The sequence below is a fragment of the Truncatella angustata genome (genome assembly GCF_020726525.1).
Source record: "Truncatella angustata strain MPI-SDFR-AT-0073 chromosome Unknown BKA67scaffold_2, whole genome shotgun sequence".
NCBI classification, from domain to species: domain Eukaryota; kingdom Fungi; phylum Ascomycota; class Sordariomycetes; order Amphisphaeriales; family Sporocadaceae; genus Truncatella; species Truncatella angustata.
The window spans coordinates 926,472-950,845 of NW_025763382.1; the positions used below are offsets into that span (position 1 = coordinate 926,472).

General features: G+C 51.4%; 9 protein-coding genes and 2 non-coding genes across 11 annotated transcripts; 5 read left to right on the forward strand and 6 right to left on the reverse strand.

Annotated features, from left to right (window-relative positions):
* Positions 1–1,328: 1,328 nt before the first annotated feature.
* On the reverse strand, positions 1,329–1,928 carry BKA67DRAFT_514301 (40S ribosomal protein S23-like protein; the record flags this gene model as incomplete). Its single annotated transcript, XM_046097637.1, has 2 exons — positions 1,329–1,507; positions 1,670–1,928. The coding sequence occupies 2 exons, from the start codon at positions 1,926–1,928 to the stop codon at positions 1,329–1,331; spliced, it is 438 nt and encodes a 145-aa protein (XP_045960706.1).
* Positions 1,929–2,192: 264 nt separating this feature from the next.
* Positions 2,193–3,376, forward strand: BKA67DRAFT_552087 (uncharacterized protein). The gene has a single exon (XM_046101803.1). The coding sequence runs from the start codon at positions 2,426–2,428 to the stop codon at positions 3,311–3,313; it is 888 nt and encodes a 295-aa protein (XP_045960707.1). The 5' UTR covers positions 2,193–2,425; the 3' UTR covers positions 3,314–3,376.
* A 1,070-nt stretch (positions 3,377–4,446) lies between these two features.
* On the forward strand, positions 4,447–4,865 carry BKA67DRAFT_654813 (uncharacterized protein; the record flags this gene model as incomplete). The annotated part of the gene is made up of 2 exons (XM_046106621.1): positions 4,447–4,628; positions 4,745–4,865. The coding sequence occupies 2 exons, from the start codon at positions 4,447–4,449 to the stop codon at positions 4,863–4,865; spliced, it is 303 nt and encodes a 100-aa protein (XP_045960708.1).
* A 3,422-nt stretch (positions 4,866–8,287) lies between these two features.
* On the forward strand, positions 8,288–11,106 carry BKA67DRAFT_552091 (uncharacterized protein). The gene is made up of 2 exons (XM_046101804.1): positions 8,288–10,627; positions 10,684–11,106. Exons 1-2 carry the CDS (start codon positions 8,554–8,556, stop codon positions 10,698–10,700), a joined length of 2,091 nt encoding a protein of 696 aa, XP_045960709.1. The 5' UTR covers positions 8,288–8,553; the 3' UTR covers positions 10,701–11,106.
* A 1,599-nt stretch (positions 11,107–12,705) lies between these two features.
* BKA67DRAFT_157659 (putative 26S proteasome regulatory particle subunit Rpn8) lies at positions 12,706–14,396 on the reverse strand. Its single transcript, XM_046095147.1, has 3 exons — positions 13,924–14,396; positions 13,579–13,850; positions 12,706–13,515 (listed from the first exon to the last, which is right to left on the reverse strand). The coding sequence occupies exons 1-3, from the start codon at positions 14,105–14,107 to the stop codon at positions 12,937–12,939; spliced, it is 1,035 nt and encodes a 344-aa protein (XP_045960710.1). The 5' UTR covers positions 14,108–14,396; the 3' UTR covers positions 12,706–12,936.
* A 616-nt stretch (positions 14,397–15,012) lies between these two features.
* On the forward strand, positions 15,013–16,538 carry BKA67DRAFT_552097 (adenylate kinase-domain-containing protein). Its single transcript, XM_046101805.1, has 3 exons — positions 15,013–15,444; positions 15,539–15,591; positions 15,672–16,538. Exons 1-3 carry the CDS (start codon positions 15,132–15,134, stop codon positions 16,272–16,274), a joined length of 969 nt encoding a protein of 322 aa, XP_045960711.1. The 5' UTR covers positions 15,013–15,131; the 3' UTR covers positions 16,275–16,538.
* Positions 16,539–16,541: 3 nt separating this feature from the next.
* BKA67DRAFT_552099 (uncharacterized protein) lies at positions 16,542–18,064 on the reverse strand. Its single transcript, XM_046101806.1, has one exon. The coding sequence runs from the start codon at positions 18,031–18,033 to the stop codon at positions 16,777–16,779; it is 1,257 nt and encodes a 418-aa protein (XP_045960712.1). The 5' UTR covers positions 18,034–18,064; the 3' UTR covers positions 16,542–16,776.
* Positions 18,065–19,058: 994 nt separating this feature from the next.
* Positions 19,059–20,323, reverse strand: BKA67DRAFT_654818 (coproporphyrinogen III oxidase; the record flags this gene model as incomplete). Its single annotated transcript, XM_046106622.1, has 2 exons — positions 19,059–20,078; positions 20,147–20,323. 2 exons carry the CDS (start codon positions 20,321–20,323, stop codon positions 19,059–19,061), a joined length of 1,197 nt encoding a protein of 398 aa, XP_045960713.1.
* Positions 20,324–21,572: 1,249 nt separating this feature from the next.
* Positions 21,573–21,651, forward strand: BKA67DRAFT_t40. Its single transcript has one exon. It is a non-coding gene; the product is annotated as a tRNA-Glu (tRNA).
* Positions 21,652–22,070: 419 nt separating this feature from the next.
* Positions 22,071–22,165, reverse strand: BKA67DRAFT_t70. Its single transcript has one exon. It is a non-coding gene; the product is annotated as a tRNA-Leu (tRNA).
* Positions 22,166–22,391: 226 nt separating this feature from the next.
* Positions 22,392–23,810, reverse strand: BKA67DRAFT_672251 (histidine phosphatase superfamily; the record flags this gene model as incomplete). Its single annotated transcript, XM_046108712.1, has 3 exons — positions 22,392–23,448; positions 23,506–23,730; positions 23,778–23,810. The coding sequence occupies 3 exons, from the start codon at positions 23,808–23,810 to the stop codon at positions 22,816–22,818; spliced, it is 891 nt and encodes a 296-aa protein (XP_045960714.1). The 3' UTR covers positions 22,392–22,815.
* Positions 23,811–24,374: the final 564 nt, after the last annotated feature.

Consider the following 24,374-nt stretch of genomic DNA (forward strand, 5'->3'; position numbering starts at 1 on the left):
GGATCAAACTCGAAGATGCTTGACCAACCTTGAATCATGAACAGAAGATCGTCTTCGCAAAGGAAGTGGGTGTTTTATACCTCTGACTATGATCGACCACCGATCCGACTGCTGACGAGGTCAAATTACCGCCGTACATGACGCAGAACCGTGTCGACCACCCCGAGTTCCTGGTGACAATGGAACCTTCTGGCGTAGAAAGATATTCTGGCAGGTTTATCGACTTGACAGATGTGGAAGGAATCCAGACTGAGTTGGAAAGTTTCTCGAAAGATGAACCTAATCTTCCCTTGGATGATTTGATGATGACTCCATTCAAATGACATATATATATCGCTCGCCTTCGTGAGCGACGCCAGGAGTATCTAGTTGGGGAGCTTTACCAACCATGTCGCAACACAATGCAGTTTATGGTCGATATGGGCCAGTCCAAGACTTGTGAAGATGCTGGAGCATCAGGCTTTTATTTGTGGCACACAGATCTCTGGCAGCGAAACATGGTCGACTTGAACTCTACTCCAGTCATCACGGGCTTTGTAGCATAGACCGGTGCGTCCCAGTCCACTAAGTATCCGGCCGCTACTCGGCCGCGGTGTTTGGGGCATTTGTCGGAAGAAGAGAAAGAAAATCAAGTGATTTGAGCGGAAGCCAAAGCAGAACAAGAGTCGGATAATTATGATGAGTCTGAACAAGAGATGTGGAGCCTCTCGATCCCAATGGGGTCACAACCAACAGTCCCAAGAGCGCAAATATCAAGGAAGCATTCGATAGTGTCATGGGAGAGGGATGGAAACGCTAGGCATATGACCCAGAGCATGTTCTCAAGAGAAGGACACTGCTAAGCTCACTTGGAACACGTAGTTGGGGATGATATGAAGCCCAGCAGATGGTTTTGCGGAGAAGCGAACCTAGGTATTCGTAGCTGCTACCAGATATTACTTCTTCATAATGTCATGTCGCAATCCAGTGATGTTCACACCTTGTGGAAGGACCGTGCTGGCCAATAGGAATGTACACGTTCTGCTCAATAGACCTGCTCAATAACATTGTCTCCATCCCTCTAGGCTACAAAATGCTTGAATATGTTGACCTCAAGGAACGTGCACAAGCGAGAAAAACGGACGCATGGTGTCGTTTCGGTAGGGCCACCGAAGATCTCTATTCGCGGATCTCGTGTAACCTATGAATGCGTATCAAGCTGAACCTCGAATGCTGATGGGGAAAATAAAGCAAGCCATTTTGACTCCACAGTTGCCCAAATCAAGTTCAGTCCCTTTTGTCCATTCGTATCCTCGTCCCCAAATGCAGATGTCGTAAGCGTCAATCGTCTATGATCTGGGCTTCTCCTTCTTCTCCTTCCACAGGGCCAACAGACCGACACCGGAAACCTTGACGACCTTGAAACGAACACCGGGAATATCACCCTTGGCCTTGCCCTTACGACCGAAACCGGCAAGGAGGACCTCGTCGTTCTCGTCAACGAAGTTCAAGCAACCGTCATTGGGGACTAGAAGAAGTAGAGTGTCAGCATGAGTCTCCGTAAATCGTGGGCGCGCGGTCATCCAATCCATTCCGTTGCTCTTTTCCTGCAAGTTCTTTGCCGTCTTATTTGCCACCAATGCACCTCCATGTACCGCACAAAACTGAGGATTGAAAAATTGCGACGTACCGAAAGCAGTGACCTTCTTTCCGTTCTTGATGAGCTGGACACGAACACACTTTCGGATAGCGGAGTTGGGCTGCTTGGCCTCGACACCGACCTTCTCGAGGACGATGCCCTTGGCGTGGGAAGAACCACCGAATGGCGAGGACTTGAAGGCGGTACCGAGAGCACGCTTCTTGTAACCGAGATCGGCCCAGCGCTGGTCCTTACGGTGAAGGCGCAGCTTGCGAGCGGCGTTCAATCCTCTTGGCTTGCCCTTACCCATGATTGCTATCAATAATCGTCAGCGGTGATGCTCGTGCGAGATGAATCGAAAATGTCGAAGTTCGTGGTCGATGGGTTGAGGATTCGGCGTTGACTGAGAATATCGAGAGAGGGAGTGACCTACCGAATTGATGTGATACGCGACGGGATTGTGTTGGCGATGGTTGTGAGTTGAGTGCAAAGTGAAGCAAAAGACTCCTATGCCCGCTGGGGAATAATTTTAGGAAAATTGCTGTCGAATTGTGTGTTAATCGTGTCTGGTCCGTGCACACTGCAGCTGGCAAAACCCCGCCCAATTCTTTTTCAGGGATGGGATGGAATGCACTTTGTTGCGGTGGATACCGGAACTGGACCTGGGACTGGAGGCGGTCCGCCACCTCGAACTGCGGCCAATAGCTCATCAGAGCGGATTCGCAACATGCAGCTGCGTCATCCAGCCTCGTAGCCTCGTTGCATTTCGTTTTCACCTTCTCAAAGCTCTCAAAATGCTACGTAGTCATGTCTCAGTTGAAGTCGCGTCTTAATGGCTCCACATCAAAGGCGCGCGATCCGCCGCCTTCATTATTCCTTCATCCATCTCCAGCTGCCTCGAATGTCTCTCTCCCGGGACTGAGCGCAGTTCAAACTGCGTCATCAATGGGTCCTTCATCTACTGGACAGCATCTTGTTCCGTCGACTTCAAATCAAGCCGCAGGTCCTCCAAAACTTACACGCCAAGGATCGCTGTTGAATCCGCGAGGGCGCGGTAACAATGCAGGCCCGATTCCAAGATTGCAGACTGGGGACTCTTCCCGTACAGTCGACAGGACCGACGCTCTATGGGCAGAGATGCAAGCCACCTTGGAAGAGGTTGAGCTCTCAGCATCTGGTGGAACTCATGTGTTCGGTCTGGAGCATGATCGCAAGCTAACAGAACTACGATCAGCTCAAATTGCCTTGGCACAAGCATGGGCAAGGAGTGAGGCAGACGATGCAATTGATACCACAGACGGCGTTGGAAATGAGGAAGTGCGCGACTTGAAGGGAGCTCTAGGTGGTGCCGGGTTGACTGCTGCAGGTGGTGCCGGACCTGGACTGGCTGGAAAGGCGAGTGCTGACGGCACGGATCCTGGCAAGAGCACCGTGGGAACCGGCACCGCAAGACCACCAAGTAGTGGTCGTGGCGGCGAGAAGCTGGGTGCCATGCTTGAGCAGGAGACAGAGTCCGATATTCTGCTGGCACGAAAGAGAAGAGAAGCCAACGACCGGTACTTCAGTAGAGTGGACCAGGGCGTTCGAGATGTGGTGGCTAAACTAGAGGATGTCGCCATCACTATGAGAGCTGTCGAGCAGGAGAGCAGAGATGTTTGGGGTGAGGAGAGTGTTCCTGGAAGCGCCAAGCCCTAGGTCAACGTGCGAGAACAGTGACCGACAAGCACACAAGAACGTGCGACCTATTCATTTGGGGGGGGGGGGGGGGGGGGGGGGGGAGTCTGGCGTCCTACTATACCACTGTCCTTCAAATATTTAACTTCGACGCAATGGCTGCATGCTCCATCCTCAAGTGTTATACTCAAACCAATCTCAGCAATAAGCAGAATGTATTCACCTATTCCCGAAGCGATGCCTATTTGGGATAGCACGTGGCAAGCCAATCATGGATTGTGCGCCGTGCAATGAGCGTCCAATTATCACGTCATGTGCTGCAAAGTTATATAGGCCAGATAGGCAACACAGCAACAATACCTAATGGTGATGCTGTGAGAACCACAATGTTGGGTTTGACTGACATACGCCACTGGTGTACTGATTCAAAGTGATAGCATGTCATCCGGCGAACTGGCCAAAGCCCAGGGGAAGGTTCGGGCGGTCTGCTGTCAGTGAGACAGTGGGCATTACGGGATTCAGTGATCCAAGACCGACTGATTAGCCCATAATGCATCACTGGCATCGCTCGGAAGTTGAATGCAACATGGACAACGCATCACCTCTCGTTGGGCTGATTATGGGTTGATGGCCCCGAACAATCCTTTACGCCTGCTACGGTTAATGATTTTTTCGTACGGTTGCTCCAAACTTCAAAGCAGACAAATCAAACGGGTTCAATAAGCTTAGCTCCTGCCGAATTTGGGGGGGAATCTGGGGCTTGGCAAGCGAGGCGGCTAGCTTGGCCGAATTATGGGGCCTGCCGGATCGCTTGTGCAGGAGCAGCAGCCTGGGAGGGGTCCTGGGGGAGTTGCTTGGGAGTTTCCTGGGCCGCTTGCAGTGATCACAGGTGATCGGCAGGAAGGTCAAACCGCCCAGACCTTTGAACAACACCAATCGTCACCTGTGTTTCGCACCTAGTCAGCCTTTGACTTCTTCATCAAACTTTCTGAAATAATAAATCCGACTAAACCCATCGACTTTCTAGCACGACCTCTATCAGTCCCGAAACTACCGCCACATCAGCTTACAAAAAGCAGTGTCGCATTCGCAAAGCCGTCACAAAGCACCCGATCCACACACCAATTCCAGCCTACCTTCAGGCACACGACAATATGCGTTTCTTCAAGACCATCGTCGCAGCTCTTGCTGTCGCCCAGGGCGCTTTTGCTGTTGACCAGCAGAAATCCATCATCGTCACTTTCCCCAACGAGGTGGGTAGCGATGTCATCAACCGCGCCATGGACGAGATCAAGAAGGCCGGCGGTGTGATCACGCACGAATACAACCTGATCAAGTAAGACGGTCCGACACCGTTCATTCTGTAGCTGCCATCGTCGCATTATCTCATGCTATGAAACGGGGCTACGATGGACTTGGATACGGAGCATACACGGCTAACAAAGTTTTCAGGGGCTTCGCAGCTAAGGCACCTCAGAAGGTTATCGAGTCCATGTCGGTATGGACCACTAGCGAGTACCATGCCACGATTGAGGATGATCAGCCAGTACAGATCTCGAACAAGATCTCCTGAACGCTTTGAGAAAGGAGTCTATGTGGAAGAGAGAGATGAAGGCGCCGGACGACCCATCAATATCGATACCCAGCTTTGCATAAGGAACAACACGGAGACGGAAGACAATCGCTTACATTAAGACCTCAAAAATACGAATTAGGTGGCGTCTGGAAACGAGGTTGGAATTGCGAAGGCATTCGAGCATTTAATTGAACTGATTTACATGTACAACCTTGGTGCAACTGCATACCAGTTAAACTGACCACGCTGGAGGAGTATTACCCTCAAAGCAGTTCTATAACAGCAGGATGCTACTAACCGTTAGTTTCCTCTGTGTCCAAGCAAAGGCCAGCCAATCGCTGCTTCAAGCATGTACAAATGATCAAGGTAAATGGTGGTTAATCATCATTATTGTTATTATTATTAGCATTCATTTGTAGGTAATTCGTGGTGTATCTCTCCAGTGTGTTTACAACTTGAGAGTGTTCTGCGCTTTTGGCAGACGAGCCAGCATCCAATGCAGATGACTCCTATTAGCGCCACGCCTCCCAACACTGCAGCAACTATTAAGCCTTTGCGTACCCCACTGTCGTCTGGACTTGGATCTTCTGGCCCTGCCATTGGAACAACGCCAAGCAATGTGGCACTCGGCGTAGCAGTGATCCCGCTGCCACTTGCCAAAGGCTCGCTTATCGTCACGATGTCTTCCTCCCCAGGTAACCCAGGCAATAGCCACCGCTCCCATGGTGCTGTTTCGTGTCCCAGTTGAACTGCGTAATGGTCTTCCCGGGCGAGGCGGACGTCGACCAGAGAGAGGTCACGCATCAAGGGCAATTAGGTATTGTGGCACTACCAATGGATACTCGTTAATATCGTGGGCAATTTTTCTTCTTCCGTAGCACATCTAGGCCTTTCTCTCACCAATTCAAGACCCCTACACTATTCTCAGCAGACAACAGCGCATCATAGCATCCACTGGCGTACTGCGTCTTTTGTAGGCAGTCCGGGCCTACGCAGCATCCCCTAAAGACGCCCAGTGTGGTGCAGGTCATGCTCTGCACGCAAGTCAGCGCACCATCTGTCCTCGCCCGTCAGCTTTCGCGAAACTCAGAGGACAACGGATGGCGCTTACATGGTGCGGTGGAGAAGAAGAAGGCACAGGTGTAACTTCCTATGGAAGTGATGGGCCCTGTAGATGTAGTAGAACTCGTCGCGTATAAAGAAGTATGAGGCTGTACAGATGCAGGATACGTCATGGGATAGTTGCTGCTACTGCTTGTTGCTACTGCTCCTGTTGCGGCTCGTCTCGGTTGGTCCCGGGTCTGGCTTAGAAATACAGAATCTCGGTATCGTTGTCGAACTGTCGATTGGTGTGGATGGACTACTCAGAACGTTTGTTGCTGCTGTGGTGTTCAAACTCGATGGCGAGTTGCTCATATCTGTAATGTATGGCGGCAGTTAAGTCAAAGGTTGTGGTTTCAGTATCAGGATTGTCTGCATCGACAAGGGCGGAAAATAAAGGCCGATGTAGCAAAGCGATGATATGGAGAACGAATTGTTAGCACGATACGCCTCTTACTATGCGAAACACCCCAATGTTACAAAAAGGGAAGCATAAATAGAAATATGAATCGTGTTCGATGTCTGTAGGGACACCGAGAGAAAATGGAGAAGGAAGTCTGTCCGGATTATTGTGATTTAAGAGTGTACTATGAACACACTTGACGGCGTATATACAAACGATGCATTCACGGATATCCCTTTATTAGAGTGCAAAATATGATCTTAGATATTGGCATAGCACTGGCCGTGTATGTGTAGCCAGGCTGGGTAGGCTTAGAGTTGTCATGTACGAAGCAAACATCCGCGGTTGAGTTCCTGGGACCTGCAGCCCAAAGGGATGATGAGTGCGCAGCGAATTCTATCCAGTTAGGAATGCTTGAGTTGCGAGTATTGAGTAGACATCTGCGATATGAAGGGATGGAGTGAGGCTTGTAGCCTGTCGGTGTTTATTTTGGAGTATATGCGCCTATACTAGTATCGTTACCACGGGGTGAGATCGCGGAGCGCCCGCGAATCCGTTTGGAGCATCGGGAAGCACGAGGCGTAGACATGTACGTCTTGAACGGGCAATGCGGCTGAAGTGGTAACGCGGGGTTTCAGCTTTACTATGTCAACCAGTCTTTGGTTTGTCGTGGGATCCGTCCTCGCCATGTACATACAACCGGCCAGGTGACGTAACACGTTGACTGGCAATGTCGATTAAGTAAGTCATTGCCAAACCAACGCGAAGACCCAGGAAACCAGTCAAAAGCTTGACTATCTATAATACTCAAAATCCAGCTCTAATTCTATCGCATGTTACATAGATATGAAGGTAACCATGCAGAGTAAGCGTGAGAACAAGCAACGTCCACTACACGATAGCACGGAATAATACAGTATAAGAGAAGATGTCCTAACCTTAGCAATATGTCATGGTAGTACGGAGTGCTTTGTGTAAAGATTACAAGAGTGGTATGTGTAGGATAACAGGGGCTGACTGGAAGCGAACATGTCGGCTTTTCTTTGGCAGACGTCTGATGCAACGGCACACAAGACCCCTGTACACGTAGCGGGTGAAATGGACTTTGAATGTGAGAATAGCGGGTTTCGGGTTGATCATTATGGATGAGACGGCGGGACCTGACGCGCGCTAGTGACGCCCGCAGGTTCCCTCGGAGCCCTGACAAAACCCTGGCAAGCCCTGGACTCCTGCAGTCGCGACGGGTTGGCTGCTGCTGGCTGCTGGCTATTTACATATATATGTACGTAGACGTACATGAACAATGTCAAACGCTACCAATAAGGAGTTTAAGCGGCCCTTTGAACGGGATCGTCCCTTGCGACAATGCCAGTGCCGGAACGCATATCAACCCGTTGTTCTGCCCTCTGAACAATTATTTCTCGATAAACGACACTGAAACATTTCGCTCCTCCCAGTTGCACCTGGCTTGATTGTTGAATCGCCGAGCCCAAACCCCCCCAACCCCCATCTCCATAAAGCTACTGCACCTAGGTATCCACGCCGGACGTTGCGATCTATCATAATCAGTTGAATCAAGCTCTCTTTTCCCCTGCGATATGACCTGTGTTCCTGCCACTCCTTTTCGCTCTCTTCACACTTCCAAACGTTAGCACGAATGTTGCCGCCACGTAGCCACGCTTTGATCTACCTACATACTCACAGGCCTTTTTGTATTCGAAGTGCTGCATCACGACAAACCCCTTTTCAGCTGAGCGAGTCAGACGGTCAGGTCACTACGAGCTCAACCTAGCGGCGGGGGACATCTACTCCATTTACCTGCCCAACTGAAGGAACTGCTTGGAAGTCCGGAATTTCGCCATCTGCAACAGTGACAAGCAATCAACATGTCGCATACCAAATTCTCAGAAGAATGGCAGGAGGCCCTGCTGGACTGGGTAAGGCCCGCCCAGAAGACTGATAGCTTGGCAACAAAGAAGCTAATTAGCTGCTTTTCAGGCCCGAAACATTATATCCAAGGACCTCAACAAGCCAGGCCCAGAGACGATTGAGGATTTGTACAATGGCGCAGTATTTTCGGACCTGCTCGTGATCCTAGACGACGAATACAAGCCCGATGAGCTCCAAGAGAACTTGGCCCTTGCCAGCAAAGATCTGCCCATCGAAGGTCGCCAGAGGAACATGCACATAATACGGAAAGCACTCCGGAGTTTTGTCAAGAGGCAGCTTGAGGTTGTAGAAGTCCTGCTCGACGATGTAGATTTCCAATCTTTGGATAGGAACCCCACCAACCATGGTATATGCCAAATCTTGTCCATATTCTTGGTCGTCAGTGTGAACCTTCCCGACAAGTTCGTCTCTCAGGAGATCCTCCAGGATATGCAAAAGACTTCGGAGGACAAGGCCAGATTGGCAGCTCTTATGCAGGTCATGAACCAGTCTCAGAATAGGATCAAGCAGGGCGATCATGCGGAATCAACTGAGCCCTCTCAAGCCGCTGGCTCTGCTCCCGCCCATGTGGCTGGTTTCGATGAACTTGCATTGGAGGCAGAGTTGGCCAAACTTCACCGCGAGATCGAGTCTCTCAAGAAGCGCAACGCCGATCTGGTTACGGTGCACGAGCGTTTGCAAGAAAGCCACCAGGAATTGTTGGATCGCCACGAAAGAGTTACCGAGAACCGGGACAAGCTTCAGGAGATGCTAGAGTCTGGCGCGTACGGAGACGGGGCGGAGAAGAAGAAGCAGCTCCAAGAGCAGAACAGGCTCATTGATAACCTGGAAATGCAATTGGATGATGCTCGTCGGGCAAAGGAGGAGCTCGAAAGAGTAAAGGTACGACTTGAAGCCGAATTGAGCAAGCTCGTACCGCTGGCGCAGGAGTACCAGGATCTGAAGCAAGAGAATGAAGACCTCACCAAGAGGGCCAACGCTGCCGAGCACCTGAAGCAGAAACTCGAGAAACTTAGGGGGCTCGAGAACGAGGTCAAGAAATTGCGTGAGGAGAGGAGCGAATTCTTTGAAGGCCAGGAACAACTCATGAGCTTCCAGAAGCAGGTCATGGCGCTATCGGCGGAGCGCGACCAACAGTCTAGGAATATGCAAGCGTATGAAATCCAGGTATCCGAGTTCAACGCCCAGAAGATGGCCTGGAACATGGAGTATCAGAAGCTGCAGAGACATTTAGAGTCTCTGGAGACCAAGTCCAAAGACGATGAGGAAATGGTCAAGGACCTGCAAGAAAAGGTCATGCTTCTGGACCCTTCAGCCGTAATCGATGCACCACATTCGGCACGAACGCAGAGTCGGTCGCTCGAGGACGAACTAGAGGGGACAACGAATGAGTCACACACATTGAAAGATCTCGAGATCTCGCGGCTGCAAACCGAGAACGCACTTCTCAAAAGCAGTATTGGTACAGATGGCGAGAAGGGTATGCTCTTTCAGCAGATCGAGAGGGAGCAGGACGCCCGTAAAGCGTTACAAGAGAGATATAACACCCTCTTTGAGAAATACACCATCGACAAGGCTACAATAGATGCGCTTACCAACAAGCATGATGATGAGGCGCTTTCTAATCTCCGGAAGCAAGCACAACGCGAGGAGGATCGTGCTAAAGAACTTGCGCGCCAGCTCGAGGCCACACAAACGGAACTCAAGGACAAGGAGCGAGGTTTGACAGAAGCACAAGGTGACTTGCGAGCCGTTCAAGATGGTAACGATGCTCTTGCGGAACTCAAAGGCACTGATGGCATGGTGGCTGTTTCTCTCCGCGCTGAACTGGACTCACTGCGCAAGAAGCTCGACCTCTTGAAACTGGACTTTGATTCACGCCAAGAACAGCTAGTCTCCGCTCTCCTTGACAAGGAACAGCTTCGCAAAGAGATAGAGGCTGCCAACGCAGAACTCCAGAAGGCAGCAGAAGGCGGCCATGCAGTGAATCCAGATGTCACCAAGACGATCGAGAAGATCGAGAAGCTTCGAGTCAAGTACAAGCAGAAGAGCGAACAATGCGACAAGGCAGAAGCGGCCAAGCGCGAACTCGAGAAGATGCTGAAGGCCTTGAAGGCGGGATCCTCCGAAGGAGAGCAGGACAAGACGAAGGACCAGATAATCAAAAACCTCCAGCGTGAAAACGCAATGATCTCTACAGCATGGTATGATTTGACTAGTCGTCTGCAGAGCAACCATGTGGTTCTGCAAAGGAGGAACGATGCGCCAAAGAGTTGGCTCAACAAGCAAAGACAGCTTGTGAATGGTAAGTGCAATCCAGTTCAACTTCCAACTCAACGCACAACACTGACCGCCAACTAGCTACACCGAGGAGATAGGAGCTCCAGGCGTAACAAGCTTTCCCGCTTATATATCTCACGATCTACCGTTATGTCCATAAACTTCGGTTTTGAATCACGGCTCTTGACCTTTGGGTTAAACCCTATACATGCATAGAGAGGGGTGGATGTTTCTTAGCAAACACTGCATTAGCGGCGCGTTCCTCGATTTTCTTTATTCGTTGCCATGGAGCGAGCATTGTTTATATACCCTTCCTACCTTTTACTTCTTATACATCGTCATGCAGCCAAGATTGGCGGTGGGATGTTTGTCGTGTTTACTAGAGGCAAGGATTTTTTTTTTATCGTCGAGGCTCGAGATTACTTCGGAGTAGGCATTGTAGATACACCTATATAGCCTCACAGCCTTGAGGAGAAGCCAGGAATGAAACTCATGTATCACATCTGGGGACTTTGATTGCAAATGATGCTCGCAAATTTATCAAACATGATGCAGCTACGATTTCGTGGCCGCAATTTTCCATAGTAAATCATCAAACAACGGGCAACGTTTTTGCCGCCTCGAGAGATACCCAGATGAGTGTGGACTAGATGGAAGCACCCGTACCCTCTCCAGCCTTTTCAACCTCATCTCCGATGTCGATGTCACACAAGCGAACAAGGCGCTGCTGACTCATGCAGTCTCGCTCGCACCCTTCCCTTCACGTGGTTTAAATTGGCAGTGAAAAACAACGGGAGGTGCTGCCGAAAGGCACAGCCCTACGCCCCTTCATTCCCTTGCGTCCATTGGCTGGTTGGTCCCGTTGATTTGCTGCGGAACAGAGATGCGTTGGGGTGGGGGGAGTCTCATGCCCTTCGCGTGGGTTAAATTTGCAGTGAAACTTCCAGAGCTGGAGTGGGGGCTTCGTTTGCTTTTATTTTTCATTATTATTATTTATCAAAATTTTTTAAAGAAAAAACTTTTTTATAAAAAATTTACCAATTTTAGAAAGACAATCGACAACATGGGATTCGGTGAACCGTATGCGTCAGTTGGCTGGCGTTGTTTCCCTGCAGAACAGATATGCGCTGCTGACATGGGGGGAGTCTCATGCTCTTCGCGTGGATTAAATTCGCAGTGGTTTTTTTTTATTTAAAATTTTTTATTTAAAAAATCTTATAGCAGGCAACCGGGAAGGCTGAATCAGAGGCATTGCCTACTCGCTGCGGTTCCACAGGTTTTGCCCGAGACTTCTCGTTTGCGGTCTCTGGGCCGCGCATTCATTGTTAGGCCGTGAAGGTTTCTTAATTTTATAGATGGGCAATCGATAATACAGGATCGGGCAGAATATCGGGCAGAACATGGTGTCGCCAGGGAGTGCTTGATTATTTTGAGCGTGCACCCATGTTTTGACTGTGATGCTTCGGAAGCAATTGTCGATGATCTATTCCATTAGGGATGACTGTAAAGTTGTGCAAATAGATAATACGGTACGACCGCTATTAAAGAAGGAGCATGCAATGCATGACTGCTCGTGTGCTGTATTTGCAGTGAAAGCCGCCTTGGAACGCCAAAGCCAAAAGAAGGAATCGTTTTTCATTAGTTCAAGGGTGCTTCGGATAGCATATTAACGATGACTTCTTGGATTTCGCAAGTGAAGAACACATGCCTGTCATGTGTTCTTGGCCAGGTAAAGACGAACCACACAGGTTGTAAACTTAATTCGCATGGCTATCACTGACCTAATGCAAACCCAATCCGGAAGATCAGTAGCATAACATGCTCTCTGACAAGCAGGAAACCAAACAGCGACAATATGCGTTCACAGAGATGAGGATAAACTACACCCGGGGTCGACGAACCGGCGCACTCTACACCAAAGCGATCGAAGCTTTGAAGTGACCGCTCGATGCAACCCACTATTTGCAGTTAGCATGCAGCATCATTCGAACGAGTAACTATCTGAGATATCTCCGCAGACGGAGTCTCATAAGACGACCCGTATCCCCGTTTTATACTGTTGAGCACTTCACGAACTCCCGTCACATGTTGGGAAAAGACATATCCTATCGCAGCTTAACCGACTCTCAGGTAGGTTAGTATAGTTACATCATGATGGTGTATACCAAGTGTGTCTTCTCTCGCAGTGTGTCATCTAAAACGGCCAGCTCTCTATTGTTGTTTTAGCATGGTGGCCCGTACCTGGCTTATCTTCCGGAGTCAGGATATTGTACACAATGCCGGCATGTTCCCAATGCGCTGTCCCCAACGCCGTGTCATTACGCATCATCACGCCTATTTCTTCTTCTCCTTTTCGCCAGTCTTCTCTGGCGAGTCGCCATTTACACCGTTGGCGCCGTCCTTCTTGTCCTTCTCGTCCTTTGCCGCGGTCTCTTCCTTCTTGGCCTCCTTCTCTTCTTGTTGTTGACGGTTCTGGATCTTGTTCTCAATCAGATCGTGGAAGGCGGTGATGGCTCGGATCAGACTGCTGAGGTAAATGGCCAGAAGCTGGTCGTTGGTCTTGACGCTCATGGCGTATGAGAGCTCGCTGGCATTCTCCAGCTTGCCATCGCTCGTGGGCTTGGGTGTGGATAGGTTAGGTAGCAGGTTGAAGATGTCCTGGAGGTTGCCCAAGACGGCGTGGTTTACAGGGAGCTGGCCCTCCTGAACCTTTTGTAGATAGGTCTGGATCTCCCGCAACCGCAGGTGTAGACCTTGCAGTGACTGAAGCTGGTTTGTGATTCGTGTGGAAAGGGTGCCGATGGCGACGTCTCGGATATCTCTTAGCAAGTGCTCGACGCCGATTTCTTCTGCCTCCTCTGCCTCAATGGTCGATGGTGTGTGCACGAAGGTCTTTGAGGTCGCTGTGCCGTCCTGTTTGGTTCATATGTGTCAGTGCGGAGTCATGCATGATATGTTTGCTCCGTGTCTACTCACGTCCTTGATCTCCTCCACGGCGAAGTATGCGTCTGTAGGCACACCCGACTCCTTGGGCTGGACGTCGATAATGACCAGGAGGGGGTTGGGTGTGTAGCGCTTGAACAGCTCGTTGATCTCGAGATCGGAAGCGCGAAGCTTGGGACCGGAGTGGTACCAGCCTATTAACTTTTCTCGTGCGTTGACCTTCTTGAACATGTCACGCATGTTCTCGACGTAGTTGTGGTCCAGGAACCAGACCGTGGGATCATCATTGTCCTCCTCAAACGGCACTGAAGGGCAGAACAGGTGCGTCAGCATTTTTGGATCAGTGGGCGGAGAGGCGATCGGCCATGTGTTCCGTACCTGCGAAACTGTTGGATACTCTCACGGTGGTTCCATCGTTCTGTCCCAGCAAGACACCAACAACCCGCTTCCTCGTGCCCTTGGCGGCTCTGTTGTAGTGGTCTACTACGGAGAGCAGAACGAGGGGCGCCACGGTGACATTTTTGGAGACGAAGGCGAGCGTCTCAGCGGTAGTGGCGGGCATTGTGTCGAAAAGTCGACTGGCGATCTGCTTGTCTGTTTGAGGGGTTTTACGGTTGTGGTGGAATGAGGCAAAGACGTGGGTTGTGGATGTAGGATGTTTGTCGATGTGGTTTAGAAGCGGCGGACGAGGCTGCGATTAGTTATGATTTAATTAGGTAGAGCTGAGCTACGTACTGCAACTTGCAACTGCATCTGCGTTGTTGCGGGCGGCAAGCTCACCTCGCACCTCACCTCACCTCAACACCCGCTTAACCGCACTGGGGCTTAGATCGGCTGCATGGGCTAGTTATGATGTGCTGAGCGACCCGTGCACCTAAAGGCTTCCAACGCCTTGAGCTTGGGCTTAACTTGTTTACTTTTAGACGTGGGACTTGGGGCTTGGGACTTGGACTCGGGCTTTTCGCCGTAGTCGGCAGCTGTCTATCTGCGAGTGCAGTGCGCTTCGCTCCCGGAGAAATGGCAAAGGTACCAGACGCGAAGACAACGGCCGGGGCGCATCTCGCTCACCGGCATCTCGCTGCTAGCTATTTACACACGCGGGATAATACCAGACAGAATAAAACACGTAACCAATAATGGGTTACCACGGAACAACGTAATACAACTTGGGGACTGCCAATGGAGAACTCAGTGGCGTAGTATGCACCGGACAAGATGGAGTTATGTTGCTACCGGTATCAAGTACCGGCAGTTGCGCCGACTTCGTCATGTCTGTTGTCCTCGACTGAAGACGGGCCCGCATCGCGACATATCGGCCTGCTGGTCTAGCTTGCGTGTGTCATGGGAATATCACAGGACGGCCTCACTGAACGGAAGCCTCGGCGGCTCAAGGGAACATGTCGATGTGACTTTTGCGTGGGACCTGCTCGCTGGAGTATTTTAGCCGAGCTTGATGCCGCTGGGTACCTCGATTTAGTGCCTCTGCTGGGGTCCGACCACTAGCATGGTCCAATTGCCTGCCTCTACCCACTAGCCTCTGGCCTCTAGCCCGCCTGCCCGTAGCCCGGGGTGAGCTTTTGCAGTGCATGTCCAAGTCCAGGTCTAAATGCCTTTTGCGCCTTATTCCTGATATTTTTCAAGTCTCTACCTCGCTTTGCGCAACATCTCTACTCTTTTCTTTTCTTTCTCGCCCCCCCGAACATCTCTCCTGCCTTGGTCAGGCCTATCTTCGCATTTTCAAACCAGTCAAGATGGGTGTCATAGATAACGAGGTCCACCGCCTCCACGATGTCGTGTCCGCTCTGGAGAAGCGTGTCGAGAAGCTCGAGGAGCGCCGAACTGGCGAGACCAAGTCCGCCGACGGCGTGCGCATGATCCTCATCGGTCCCCCTGGTGCCGGTAAGACTGTCTCGACCTCGCTGCTGTTTTTTCCCGACTGGAGAGCACTCCATTTACGCCGCAATTCAGAGGACTGACTAGATGACGACAATAGGCAAGGGAACACAGGCCCCCAAGATCAAGGAGAAGTTCTCGTGCTGCCACTTGGTACGTTCGCCCTCGAAGCTCGGCGTATTCTTACATGCTTGCATTGCCAGTGACTAACAGACAAACCAAAAATTGTATAGGCCACCGGTGACATGCTCCGATCCCAAATCGCCAAGAAGACCTCGCTCGGCAAGGAGGCCAAGAAGATCATGGACGCCGGCGGCCTCGTCAGCGATGAGATCGTCATCGGCATGATCAAGGAGGAGCTCGAGACCAACAAGGAGTGCAAGGGCGGATTCATCCTCGACGGTTTCCCGCGAACCATCCCCCAGGCCGAGGCCCTCGACAAGATGTTGTCCGAGAAGAAGTCGCCTCTCCAGCACGCCGTCGAGCTCCAGATCGACGACGCCCTCCTCGTCGCCCGTATCACCGGCCGTCTCGTCCACCCTGCCTCCGGCAGATCCTACCACACCACCTTCAACCCTCCCAAGGAGTCCATGAAGGACGATGTCACCGGCGAGCCTCTGATCCAGAGATCCGACGACAACGCCGATGCGCTCAAGAAGCGCCTCGCTACCTACCACCTGCAGACCAGCCCCGTTGTCGGCTACTACAAGAACACCGGCATCTGGAAGGGACTCGATGCCAGCCAAGAGCCCGGTCAGGTCTGGAAGAGCTTGTTGAACATCTTCGACGCCGACAAGAAGAAGAGCGGCATCCTCAGCAAGCTGACCGGAAACTAGAGGTTCTGCGAAACCGCATGGCGATTTTCAGACCACTTTTGCCTGGACGGAGGATGCTACAAATATGGGGGCTCACTACTGCGGAATCTGTATCATGAAAATTACAGGGTTCCTTGGACCGAGGCCCTCTATACGAATGGAGGCCCCTGTGCTTTGGTGTATTAGAGAATTGTACCATAGAGTTCTTGACCTGGTGGTGTTGTATGTACAATGACCAATATAGGCTACCAAAATGAGATTCTAGACACAAACGTTAGACGATTGCATGCATATGGTCTTTTTCGTATTCGCTTTCTCCTTTGTCCTAACTGTACTATCCTCGTCCTCTACTTGAAACCCAATCACCGTGTGGTCCCATGTTCTATAAAATGCAACGAGGGTATCGACCTGTTTTACGCCTCGACCAAAACAAAAACGCCATCCGTAGAACGTGCCCCCTCCCCCCCAAGCCGCTCGCTGGCCACCTCAAGGTCACCAACTCCTATACGATGCAAGATAAAATTCACAAGCTCCCGATCAACCCGGCCGCCTCCTCCCTGCCGACCCTCCTCTCCTGCACATAGCCCCCCATCACGGCGCCCCATCGCTCGGCCAGCACACAGGCAAGGAGGTGCTTACAACAAGGCGGCGCGCCAGACCCGACGACGACGCCGCCGCCGCTCCCCTCGCGCCCATCGAGGCCGAGACCGCCGAACTCCCAGCTGCCCGTCCTCAACCCCGACGGAAACCCGCTACTGAGGTTGTCGTCGGCGTCGTCATCGTCGCGTGGTGAGCTGCTGATGTGGTGGTGATGATATCCCCCCGTCGGAGGAGAATCCCGCGCCGGAAAGGCGGCAAACGCAAAGGCGGCGCAGTCGCAGCTCCAGGCGCATGTGCGCACCATGTACGTTATGCCTGCCGCGAGGGTAGTAGTGCTACTAGTGGTAACAGCGTCGGCTGCTCGCCTTTGACCCCGCCGGGCGGGCTGCGGCCGTGCCGAGCGCACGAGGTGGAATGTGCTGGCACGCGCGTCGCCGGGGCGGGCCGGCTGCCCTGCTTCGCCTGGTGCTGGTGGTGAGGATGAGGGCAGAGATGACGACGAAGATGTTGCTGTGGTCTTAGAGTCCGAGTCGAGAACTAGGACCCGGGTCACGAGACCCCGGTCTAGTAGGTCTAGAGCTGGCAGCAGGAGAGATGGGTAGATGACGTGTAGAGTTGTTAGGAGAGTCCTCGAGCTCGGCGGAAGGAGGGAGAGGATGTTTGTGGGTTGTTGCGGGTTTATCGGTCGTGAAGTTGAGGTTGTGGATTGATGATGATGATGATGCTGCTGTTCTACCGGCGGAGCTGGCTGAGAGGCCAAGGAGTTGATTAGAGACGTCAGAAGAGCCCGCGGAGCAGGTAGAGTGTCCGACATGGTCGACATCATCGTTACCGGTTCCGGTTCCAGTGTTTCCTCGGCTGTGGCCTGCCCGTTGCTTTGGCTGCCGGAGTTGATGCTGACGGGGTCGGCGCTGGCCTCTCGGGGTGTTCGGCGTCGGGGTCTCCGGCCGCAAGAAACACCACCGCCCTCAGCTTCGGGTCCGCCCAGGTCAGGAAATCGTTCCACCAACCAACGATAGTATCTATGACACCGTGATACCAACCCGTAACGGTCCCGGGGGTGGCAATGAGGAAAGTTTGCAGATGGCCCTCCACGTATAAGGAGCATAACCAGACGCCAAATAGGCACCCTGCCGCGTGGAGGAACGAGAACAAGCCCGGGGTCACGGAAGGATTCCATACGCTATCGGGTCAGTACATGAGGCAATAGGGGGGTTTATTTTTAAGTTCTTTTTTTTGGGGGGGGAGGGGGTTTTTATTTTTTTATTTTTTTAAATTCGAAACAACCCATTGAAGCCCTCAAAAACTTACGTGTATTTCATTTTCTTCCAGAAGAATGCAGAAGCTACCACGCAGCCGATGAGTGCCCTTTGGACTGGAGGCGGTGGTTTAGTGTTCGTGGCCGTGCCGTTGGCGGTGTTGGTGTCGTTTGTGTCGAGTGTATACACGGTCTCGTCTTCCTTGCGAGCAGGTCGACCGGCCGCGGTGTTGCTGGCGCTGGCGTTGTTTCGCTTTCCGCCTCTGCCCTTTTTGTTCTTCCCGCGGGCCATGGTCAGGCTGTACACAGGATCGTGCGCTTTGGAGGCAATGTGGCAGAGCCAGAGGTTTGGGTGACGGGAGGTGACCATAAATAGCATGTCTTAATTGTCCAGCATGCCTTCCTTTGACAAGCGTGTGCCATATGGTAGCGACTACCCCTGAACCGTGTAATGACTGCTCAAGCAGTGGATACAAGAGTTCGGCAGCCGCTTTGCAAGTCTATAGACCAGGATGACCCATCTCATCCTTCCTGTGTCATACCATTAGCATTAAACCCCATGATGTCAGATTATACACTAGGCTCTAGGGGGCATTGATAGTTGTGTCATGCCGTGACGATGTTGTGTTTACCGGTAAGTCTGAGGTATGCTGACATTTTATATCCGCCGCCTGACACCGTCTTAGCAACCCTATTGTAAGATCGGCCACGGTCAAGAACAACACCCTGCAGTGTCAGTACCTTGGTACGGCTCTGCAGGCGTACCAAAGTCTTGATTGCTATTTCCGTTCAAGCACTGTTGGGCAATGTACCAGAACTGGGCACAGGGATACAATGTCTTGTCTCAGGTGTTTCCGATTCAGTAATATTTACATCTAACTTGGATTTCTATACAGTTGCTTTTCCTGACGCCGGTCCTTATGGTACAAAGTGAATCGTTTCCTTTTTTACACCCATTCTTTAGGGTTCTTCAGAACTTCCAGAGTCCTGGACTCACGGGTGTTTGGTTCTGGCTCATGCATATACTTCCAAGACGCTGTCCTCGGCATACTGATCAGGATACTCTCGGTCCTCGAGCCGGGGGTCTGCAGGCCGAAAGCAGTTCCCCTGTCGTGGACGAGGTTGAATTCAACATAGCGACCGCGACGGATCTGTTGCCAGTCGACCTCCTTCTGTGTGTATGGCAGGTCCTTTCGCTTCTCGATGATGGGCAAGTAGCAGGGCAAGAAGCTGCTGACCACGTCCTTGGTGAATGCGAATGCGTTTTCAGCATCCGTCACAGTGTCATCCAGATCGTCGTAGAAGATTCCACCGATGCCTCTTCTCTCACCACGGTGGCTGTTGAAGAAGTAGTCATCGCACCACTTCTTGAATTTAGGGAAGTAGTCCTTGTTGTGCTTGTCACAGGCCTCCTTCAATGTTTTGTGGAAGTGGACCGCATCCTCATCGTAAAGATAGTTGGGGGTCAGGTCGCTGCCGCCTCCGAACCACCATGTCTGCGGTGTGCCATCGGCGTTCATGGTCTCAAAGTATCGGCAGTTGAAGTGTACTGTAGGTGCCATGGGGTTGATCGGGTGCAGGACCAGGCTCAGCCCGAGGGCATAGAAGGGTAGTTCGTCGACATTTGTCGCGATGTTGGAGTGGTTGGCCCGCATCTTCTCGATTGCTCCCTTGGTGAGCGTACCATACACGACACTGATGTTGACACCGGCCTTCTCGAACACGTTGCCGTCTTGCAGAACCATGGATAGACCGCCACCGCCATTGGGCCGTTGCCATGTGTCCCTGCGGAACCGGGTGCCGTCGATTTGTTCGAGAGCAAACACGATCTCCTCTTGCTTCTGGCGGATCAACTCCTCCATGCGCAGACGCATTGGCGACTCTTCAGTGATGCCCTCTTCACGCCTCGTGCGCTCATCGAGTTCGGCAAGAGATCGGGAGTCGAGCTTCAAGGGGTCCTGTTGTGTCTAGATCACAAGCCGTTAGCTGCCACCCCTATCCAAGCCCGCGGGATGTGCATGGGGATTACCCGTACCATGCCGTATGCTACAACTGATACCGACAAGGCTGCAGCAGCCGCCCAGACAGTTCGGTTGGTCCATTGAGAGCTCGCACTTCCAGTCCGGGTTGAAAAGAACCTCTGGGGCAGGCGATTCGAGGCTTGCGGCCGGCGCAACGGCAAAGCTATCTGGCAGACACGCCTCTTGAACATGTTTTCTGTTACTCAGTCGATCGCCTTGATCTCGCGGGTGGGTGGTATGGAAAAAATTCTCCCTTCGGTAGAGACGAGCGGAAGCAGCTGCGGAACCTTTTGTAAAGACGGGTATAGGAAGAAATCCAGGCAGATCATACGCTTCTCAATCCAGAATCTCACTCGAACGTTCCTCGCATGGTGTTGAGGATGCGATCAGCCTTCCGAGGTCTCCCAGGGCTAAGGCAAAGCCCCCTGACATTACAGGGACCGCATCACCCCACTAACACGCCATTGGCCCCAGCCTGACAGCGGGCTACGGATCCGTACATGGGGCTTTGCAGCTCTGGAGCTGAACATCACGATAATTCGCAGGAAGGGAGAGCATTTATACTAGAGGAGCGATGGGTTTATGATCAATTGGCCCAATAGACAAGCTTTGGATCCAATTGACCGCTCGGAATCGGCTGACCTGGGTGCGTCTGTCCTGGTCTGGGTCGGCTGAGTTCGAAACAGGACAGCAAACAAAGAAGGAGCACCATCCATCCAATGCGCAACTGCGTTCAGAGGGGTGCACAGACAGAAATCCATGGGTCCTATACTGTGTACAAGATTACAGGGCCAAGTATCATCAATATTCACTGCTTTTGTAGTGAGCTATCAGTAGGGCGTCGCTCCCACGAACTAGAACAACACAGCAAGTCTCAGAGCATAATCTGTACTCAAGGTACATACGATGAGACGACCTTTTGAGCTAACGTTAGGCTAGTCTAGACTAACTTCGCCATGCAGCTGCGGCAAGCTGGCTCGCAGACACTCAACGCGTTCGGCACTCCTGTCTAACATTAGGGAGGGCGGCGAGCACCCACTAGAAGAGCACCAACTATCTCCGGTGACGTATCAGCTGACATCAATCACATCAGGCCAAAATACTGTATATACGTCCGGGTTCACCCCGCCGAAATCATAGTACCACAACTGTTCATTTTTTCCCCTTCGCCTCCCAATCTCTTCGCTGGAGAGTTGGAGAGTCCAAGCGCTCCGAAGTCCCTCCGCCAGTACTCTTTCATGTAGTGCAGCACCGGACATTGTTAGTTACTCTGAGATCTACCGGCGGACCAGATTGACTCGTTTCCCACCTCAGTATCCCAAGCGTGGCCTTGTCAGACTCTCGGCCCGCTGCCCTGTGGAGCTTTGCCAAACACAAACCACCGCAAGGAAACCCGATATGAACCCACTTGCGAAGCAAATTTTCAACATCACAACACATTCCGATATGGTGTAGTGGCTAACATATGACGCTCTCATCTTGATCCGTCATGCCCGGGGTTCGATTCCCCGTGTCGGAGTTCTTTCTTTTGCTGTCGTCCAGTTTTGCTTCTGGTGATGCTAGCTAACACTATACTCACGCTATACTCCTCGACTCACTCTTGTTGGTGTTGGAAGTCTACTCCAACCATGAACCTATCAGCAAAAGTTTTGTCATAATAGAAGTCCGCTTCGATTATCTGTACCGCAGCTGTCTTTCTTCTTACATTGTTGGTTTCGCCTCTGGTGATACTATAGGACTACAAACTCGCCATTCACCTCTGACCGATCGAGTAACAAGCTTCAACCAACACAATCCAATTGAACTAATTTTTCTGCCCCTTCGATTGCTTCAACCTCTTCCAGTGCAAAAAGAAATTGGATAAAAGAGAAACAAAAGAAAGGTTTAAACACGGCAGAACCAAAAACGAAAGGTGAAGGAACAGCTGTTCCTGAACAATGATGAGAGTGGGATTCGAACCCACGCCTCAATGAGACTAGCAATGAAGGCTTTGAACCTGAAGCTAGCGCCTTAGACCGCTCGGCCATCTCACCGATTTTGTTGATGTTGGTGCGCTTTCACTGTCCTATAACCATGTCGTGTCTTGGACGATCATCCCCGGGTGGGCGACGAGAACCTTGGTGATTGTATGGATAATATGTGGAGTAGCGTAGGTAATATGGTCACCTTCAGTTGCTTTCGTTTTGGTTATTTTATTTGACTTGGCACGAGCAGACTCAGATGAGTTTCATAGAACCATGCCCCTTTTGGCATATCCAGGATCGTTTGTGGTCTAAGTGGTCATCGACAGGGTGAAGAACCAGGATTCTGAAAGACGGAGCATCGATTACATGTGAACAGGCTCATCTGAGGTTGCCCAGTGCTCTGTTCTTTGACTATCCCTCAAACATATAGCTCACAGTGGACGAAACGATGAGTAGTACTATGATGGATGAATGCTATTCTGTCCAACTCACAAGATTCCTAGCCTTGTCCAACCTAGTTATCATGATTCAAGCAGTGAAAGACATGCTGTCCCATGTACCCTTCGGTGCTGTTTTATGTTCATCAGCTTTGTTCTTGCGGACATAGCATAGGCCAAGGCGGTTGCTGACAGTGGCCATATTCGATGACAAGACTCGCAATGCTCTAACAAGTTCCAGTCCTGTCTTTGTCCAAGCAGTCATACTCGTGCAGCCAATGACTAGACGATGCTGGGGGTATTGGTCAGCCACTCATCACCGAGTGTCTCGCTTTGTGACTCCGACAACTTCGTGCCCTTGAGAAGAAACACCATGGTGGAGCCAGGTGCCATCTTGACGATCTCGTGCTCAAAAGCGGCCATCATGCCACGACCATTCACGGAATGCGCAGTCACAGCAACGAAGTCGTTCGGCTCGTTAGTGAAGATATCCTCAAGAGCTGCCTGCTGTCGAACGATCACCGACTGCTCCGTCTCGCTGGCATCTGGATCGAAGAGTTCGTCGTTCTCAGCAAAGCCATCCTCAAACACAACCTCGGGGAAGTTCTCGTGGATCCATGACTTGGTGTTTCTTCGATTGCAAGTATTACGACCAGTGATCTCACGCAGCATCTCCTTGACGATGGGTTGGTAATGCTGGCCCTGTCTCTCGGACATATCCTGGAAGATGACGCGCGAAGTTCTGAGGCAACGCTGCAGAGGACTTACGTGCAAAGCAGGCAAGGGCATATCCTGCTCCTCTACCAGCTTCGACCAGATTTGGCCCGTCTCAGCTGCTTGCTGATGGCCCATCTCCGTGAGATCCGAGTCGACCCAAACAGAGGTGCCGTCGCCGTCTAGGAAAACCCACTTGGTCTGTCGTCACAAAATATCAGTCTCATACACGCAAATGCTCTTGATCAACTGCCATACATTCCACTCCTTCGAGCCTACTTCGCCCTCCTTGCGGTTGTGGACGGCCTCGCCGTGGCGGGTGAGGAAGATGACCTTGAAGGAAACCCCCTCCGGAGCCTTCTTGTTGAGGTCCTCGACATGTGCGGCGAAAGCTGGCCAACATGGCGACGAGTTGCCATTCTTTGCGGGTATCTTATTATCCACGTAGGTGCGAGTCAACAAGCCAAGATGATTCTGGGTAATCTACGTGCTTGTTAGAAGGGCTAGCGAGAGTTGTGAAGTAAATGTACCGTCTGGACGGGATTATCTGCCTCACGCTCCATGTCGGCATGCGTAACGAAATATCCTGTCATAAATTCGAAGCTGAAGCCCCTACAAGGAGCCAACTGTTGGGATGATGCCATCGTGATGTGTGAACAACGGGGAGTTGATGTAGTGAGGGTCTTGTCCCAAGCTGTAAGGATGCGGTGAAGATATAGAGAAAATTCTCTCGGAAAACAAGGGTATGCGTCTTGGGCAGAATTCATGAGAGAGCGCAAGTTCCAAGATTAAATAGAAAATGAGACACAATTGTGGAGAAAACTGTTGACTGTCGCCCCTTGGCTGATCAACAAGGTACTGCGCCGGGTGCTGAACGGTGAAACCTCTCTATTGTACGCAGCAGTGACTTGAGCTGTGTTTCTTAGTGGCCAAAATTCACAAACTTGTTTCTGAGCATGTGCTCTGATTTTGGTAGCTTGTTAATATAAAACCAAAAGAAGCAGAGGAACACTTTGTTCTCTGATTACTCCGCGCCGCATTAGCTTAGGCATGCACAAAGCCAGTTGGGAATTCGCCGACTTACATAAATTCACGCCCCTTAGTGTAGGACAAAGATAACAAATCAT